The 6309-nt window shown below is 37.8% G+C and overlaps 2 protein-coding genes across 2 annotated transcripts in view; one reads left to right on the forward strand and one right to left on the reverse strand.

Annotated features, from left to right (window-relative positions):
- The window catches only part of LOC106520175 (KATNB1-like protein 1), a 34012-nt gene that overhangs the window by 10828 nt on the left and 16875 nt on the right, over positions 1 to 6309 (reverse strand). The window lies entirely within an intron of this gene.
- acp7 (acid phosphatase 7, tartrate resistant (putative)) overlaps positions 1 to 6309 on the forward strand; it is a 16509-nt gene that overhangs the window by 8678 nt on the left and 1522 nt on the right. Inside the window, exons 8-11 of the mRNA XM_014012134.1 lie at positions 2943 to 3005; positions 4325 to 4439; positions 4593 to 4706; positions 5640 to 5706. Of these exons, the coding sequence (XP_013867588.1) occupies positions 2943 to 3005; positions 4325 to 4439; positions 4593 to 4706; positions 5640 to 5706 (359 nt within the window). The remainder of the gene's footprint in view (positions 1 to 2942; positions 3006 to 4324; positions 4440 to 4592; positions 4707 to 5639; positions 5707 to 6309) is intronic.

Raw genomic sequence — 6309 nt, forward strand, 5'->3', positions numbered from 1 at the left:
ATATATATCTGATACAATCATCTTCAAACAGACTACATGCGTCTACTATGTCCTGCTGGAGTGTGATGTGATTTGTGCCATATTGGTGTGTGAATGGATCATACAAACCAATAAGGTGTCAATATGGTTCTCATCCAATCACAGTTAAACTCACTCTGTGTGGGAGGTACCTTGTATSTGAATGGGTTTTTTATTCTTTTTATGGAAAATACCAAGCTGGAATGAAATGGTAGTGACGACTCTATACTCCTTACATTTTAAAAATTAAAAGAAGAAAGTACAGATAATTGTGTGAAAATGTAATGAGTCAGCAAAAAAACAATTACTGAAGTAAAGTATAGATAACCAAAATGTCTACTTAAGTACAGTAACAAAGTATTTGTACTTGGTTACAACTCTGGATTTCTACATATAAAAGTCAGTTTGTTACTCTAAAAAAGRTGCAGATTGACAAATTATAATCCTTATTTAAAATGTAAACATTTTGATGCTGCATCAAATAAAAATTGTGTTTTTTAACAAATCATTATATAAATGTAGCTTTTGTGTTAACAAAACTCTTGGCAGCTTCTATTCAATTTTTTATTAATAATACTCATGAGTGTATAGATCCTTAAATGCCCCTGGAGTCAGCTGTATTCATCTTGCATACTGAAACATTTGTGGTTATCCAATCCTGCACCATAATATTTACTTGCCACTGCTATAGTGGGCCTGTTCCTGAGTTTGCCGTTCCACGTGTAATGTGTCTACAGCCTGGTTTTTATTAAAGAGCTGTTAACAGTAGTCTCTTTTTCTTGGCGCTACATCCCGACTTGAGAACCCAATATCAAGAGTCATTTTGCTGCATTACATAACCAGAAAACCAGCTCTTCTAGCCTCCATTGATACCCAAATGTCTGTTTTGTTCTGTGGTGGTGTGCAGAATCCAAATATTCCTAGCAGCTGGTGACTGTTGTTTGTTGTACTCTTTTTTTTTTTTCACTGTACCTCTCGGTTCCTCCATGTTTCCAACCTCAAAACCCAAACGGGTGAAAAGCAATCGAAACGAGCTAACCGCAAAATATTTCCTTCAGCATTCCAGCGACATGAGAACAGAAGGYCCACAGAAGATGCTAAGACACCAATCAAGACAGTCTTTGTTCATTTAGCACAGCGGATGGTTTTTTATCCCTTTTTTGGAAATGGGAAATAACGGTCACAATATCTGGTGACAGAAGTTAGAAATATGATGACTGCCTCCAGTTTATCATACTGCATGGATTTAGCTCGTTAGACGATGAAGGGAAAATTTTGATGAGGATGGAAAGTCTGATTAAATTAAACATCCACTACATTTTTATTTTTCATAGGGTAGCAAACATATGAAAACATTTATTTTTGGAGGTTATTGAAAATGACTAATGTTATCCCTGAATCCTTTTGGCCAGATTAATAATCCAAATCTATTCTAATCATATTTGTTTTCAATCAGATTTTCCACAGCTGAGCTGCTTTAATGTCTGCGGTTGGTTTTATAGGCTAATATTTTCCTTTATGCATACTATTACATCACTTCCTGGATTTCTTCTGAGTATAGTATGTATTATGATAAAAATGCTGTTGTTTATTCCTTCAGAGTCATAAGGCTTCAGTTGTTTGCTCATTCCTTTCCTAACCACAAGATGGGAGTATGAACCAGTGTTTTCCCAATTCAGTCTCAAGATCAGAACTATAATGTGGAAAAACAGATCAGGACCGATTTGGTCAGGAAGAGGTCTCATCTCTGTTGTTTACCTTCTCTGAATTATGATTCTAGTTATTCAGACGAGACGTCACTGTCCACAGAGTCTGCCGGCCTCATTAATGTCAAACCCATCCAACATTCAAAAAGGTCTTTTTCTCTTTGTGTATCATTTTTGGGTTTGACTCAGTTGATCTCTACTTCACCTCAGATTTTTTGCTAACACCATCAGAACAGAGAGCTGAACTGTCTCGCCCTGCAGTGTCTGCTGTTGAGGAAATAGTTTTATTATTATTTTTTCTCCACCTCCCTTACGYAAGATAAGAAAACAATTATCTTCATCACCTTGCCTGATTAATGGCCCATTGAAAAGTCTGGCTCCTGCCTTTACGCTTAAAAGTAAAAACCGTGAAAGGAGATCAGTGATTAGAATCAGGGAGAGATTTTTCCTTTAGTGTGGTTCAGCCTTTGTGTTATAATATGGTCTGCTGAAGTAAAATGAACAGTGTTCAACTGGTCACTGCAAGGATCCTACTTTAATTTGGACAAGTTAAAAATGTGACTGCACTAATGACTACAGGAAGTGAAATGAAAGTTTTATTTTAAACAGGATATTATGGTTTTAATCGAGGGGGTATTTAGAGGCAAAAAAATCCTTAATTGACAAGTAAAGGCCCCAATTTCCTTATCCGACCTCATCTCCGCTCAGACTCCTCAGTGTTGACCAATTTCTGATTATTTGGCTTAAAGAAGTGACCATGAATCAGAGTTTTGGGGTGATGTCATGGAGGCTTTACGCAGCCTTTCATTAGAAAATGCAAACACAAATAGCCAGTGTGTATATTTCTTTAAAGATCAAAGATCTGCTGCAGGTTTAATGAATCTTGGCATGAATTCCACCCCTGCAAGTTCAGAGTTGTTTTGATTTTTCTTTTTTTGAAGCTGAAAAGAAGGACATACAAAGGAATGAAAACAAATATACACGGTTAGTTTGGGGACTGCTGTCTCAGTGTGTTTTAGAGAGAACTTGGAATTACCATAAGTATATTTTGGATCCATTGTAGCTTTTTTTAGCTCTGTTGCGTGCACCACAAGCTAAGAGAAAGCAGCAGTTTGTGGTGCTAATTCCTGCTTATTATGTATTCAAGGAATGCAGATTGCATGATCAGTTCGTCTAATTGTATTTCTCACAATTTCTTTCTCGTTTTCTTTTCCACAGCAACTTTTCCAACTACAGGAATCGCTTCAGCATGCCAGGCCAAACTGAGAGCCTGTGGTACAGGTAAAAAAGACGCTTTACTTAAGATTGACCTTAATGCGCATAGGAAGCTGAAATATTAAAATAATGATTCAGTGGAACAGACTGTACCCTCACTWCTAGCTTAAAAGGAATTCTTGAAAGTTGCCAAGGCTCCTAAGTATTACTGCACTGTAAAAGTCAGCAGAAGAGAGCAGTGCTTGCCTCCTATCTTTGGWGCGCCAACTACACAAAGGAGCTATACATCGGACTCTGTGACTCACTGCCCTCTGCAGACCACCTCCTCTCAGACAGAAAGATAATACTCTGCCAGACCGCAGGTTTACTCTGTGTGGGCCTGAACGCAGGCAGCCCTGCTGGCTGACTCCTTCAATCTTCTGCACGCTAAGGATCAACTGGAAGCAAAGAGGAACTCCAAGAAGTGCTACTGGAAAATGTTGTGCCACTTGTGTAGCGCACGAACTGTACTTTTTCATTTATACTGCGGGATTAGCATGTAACTGGTTTTAGAATCCAAAAAGTCTTTTGATGAAAGATGGATTTAAATGCAGCAACATGTAAAAGTGKTTTTCACACTGTGAAGTTTAAACTAGGGTTGGGCAATATGGGCAAAAACATTARTCACTATTAATTGTGATATTTAGCCAATAACGATTAATTTGACGATTAATCCCCTGGAGTCCCTGGACAYCCTCATGTCCTAGTCACATGACCATTTCAGTGGGAAAGATTTGCTCTTTGTAAAAATCTGTTCCAAATTATGTCAAAATGACAGACTTCAGGTTATACATCAAATTTTTTATTTTGTTGAGAGACCAATTAAAACCAGAGCTATGATAAAAAAATTACAGAACTTTTTTCAAAAATGTTAGTCATATTTAAAATGGAGAGGAGCATCAAGCGGACTGACAGGAAATCTCCAGTCAGTCTGCCTGGCGGCATTAATCGTATTAATCATCAAGTACCAAAAAATAACCGATTAATGTTTTTCTGACAATTAACTGCACACGATATGATTATACCCAACCCTAGTTTAAACAGAAGTCAGCATTTTTCTGATTGGAAATACTTCCTCTGCTGGAGAGGTGTCCAATTCCTTGTCCTCAAGAGCCACTATCCTGCATGTTTTAAAGTAGTCTCTGCCCCCAAATCACCTGATTTGAATGAAGGATGATTGACAGGCTGCTGCAGAACTTGAAGAGGTAATTCAATCACTGAGTCAGGTGAGTTGGAGCAGGGAAACAAGTACAAGCTGCAGAGTATYGATCCTCGAGGACCAGGCTTGGACACTCCTGCTTTACTGGGTTGAAGCTGTGTATCATTTTACCAATATGTGTCTGCAGCTGGGATCTCGGGCCAGCGCACATCATCTCTTTTTCCACAGAAGTTTACTTTTACCTCGAATATGGCACGGATCTCCTCTTCAAGCAGTACGAGTGGCTGAGAAACGATTTGGAGGTTAACAGATCTCTTTTTCCTGCTCAACACAGCTATTTCAGTTTGTCGTTCTTCATTACAAAGCTACAGATTTTTTTCTGTTATTAATAGATAATTGTGCTTATTTTCCCCTCTTTTTTTATTAATGTGGTACATCTACGGATTGTGGCTTAGGAAGCCAACAAGCCTGAGAACAGGATGCTCCGTCCCTGGATCATCACCATGGGCCACAGACCCATGTACTGCTCTGATGATGACCAAGATGACTGTACAAAGTTTGACTCTTGGGTATGCACATCGGGTAGTTTTATGTGTACTTAGCACTAWAAGTAAAGAAATTTGTCCTTGGTAGATTWTTTATTTGTAACAGTGTTTCTTGGCAACAAMTCTTACACTGGGAACCTGATTGGCACCACCTGGTGGTATCAGAAGCTCAAAATGTGTCAACAGCAACAGCAAAAAGCTGTGTGGCAGAGAAGATTTGGCCAATATTTCATGTGCACATCCTCAGCTCTACTGCTCTTCTCACAAATGCATGTTCCTTACAAATGTAGCACCATTTAAAAGGRAAATTATCAGGCCTTCCAAYGATGTAAGACTTATTGTCAAGAAGTATTAAGAAATAATGTACCAAACACAGTTTTCTTTACTTTCTGTGCTGTTTTATTTATGTCAGTGGAACTGGTTTTTTAAGGTTACATGATAAAGTTTTCATGTAACTTTTTCTTTTATTGATTCTGTAGGTGCCAATTCAGTAAAGCAAATCTCTGGCCTAGTTTATAAAAAAGCACATTCCTGCTGAAATGCTGAGCGACACACCTAGCACGCCAAAACTAAATGTTTATTTATTTTGGCTAAGCAATAGAATTTTGATCACCCTAACTCTCTGACAAATCTTTAGTGTGTGTCTGATGTCACGTTGTTCTGGTTGTGCCAATAACTGTTTCATTGAATCACAAGAAGCTAATTTGTATGTGTTTGTTGACACTTTAATCACCTCTGGTGGCTGATGCATTCTRCAGACTGGTCAGTCTACAGCACAGTCCATAAGTACACCGAGTCCTGTCATAATCTAATTTAGATCAAWTAGTTTCCACTTTGACTAGCTTCTCTTAGCACTTTGTCATGCTGGCGGTGAAGCCACCATTGGCACATTGAGTTCTGCCAAAAAGTGTTATTTTTTTAATACTCTAAATGCTTTTTAATTTTTTCATTATTCAGGTCCGACTGGGGCGGAAAGACATTAAACCACCTGCTCCTGGTCTAGAGGATTTATTTTACAATTATGGTATGTAATCTTTGCAACACCAGCTTGTCAATCAATGTTTAATCAATGTTTCAGAACAATCAATGTTTAAGATCAGACCAGTTTTATTATTAATTAAACAAGTTATTCAACTTAAATTACGTCTTTTAAAAAGCAGGCATTCAGTTTGGATGACTTTCATGCAGCTTATTTCTCCTTCAATTAACACTTTCGTTTGTTGTTTTTCATTATTTAAATTGGAATGGAAAGTCTTGTTTTCTCTGATCTTAAGTTTWGTTAAATGCTGAGAAATCACTTGGATGGCACAGAATCTGATAAGCTTTAGATCAGAGATTCTTAWYCTGTGGGCCGYGAGTGCCACCTTGAGGGCCTCAAAARAACAACAGTTTTTAACATTGGRCYGYRGGACCGCATTGATTTTGAATAAGGTGCAATACAGTTTCTCAYCACTAGTAGCGGTAGTGTGCCACTCAGTTGTTTAACAACTTTTTTAATATGTAGAAGAAGAACCTTAGAAACCTACCGAGAATGGAAACTATCTTAAATGAAAAGTAGAAGCAAAAATGAAAGTAACTCATGAAAAAACACCAAAGTTTGTCACTAAAATGAAGTGCAGCTTTTGTT

This window comes from Austrofundulus limnaeus, unplaced genomic scaffold (assembly GCF_001266775.1).
Source record: "Austrofundulus limnaeus strain Quisiro unplaced genomic scaffold, Austrofundulus_limnaeus-1.0 Scaffold2, whole genome shotgun sequence".
Taxonomy (NCBI): Eukaryota; Metazoa; Chordata; class Actinopteri; order Cyprinodontiformes; family Rivulidae; genus Austrofundulus; species Austrofundulus limnaeus.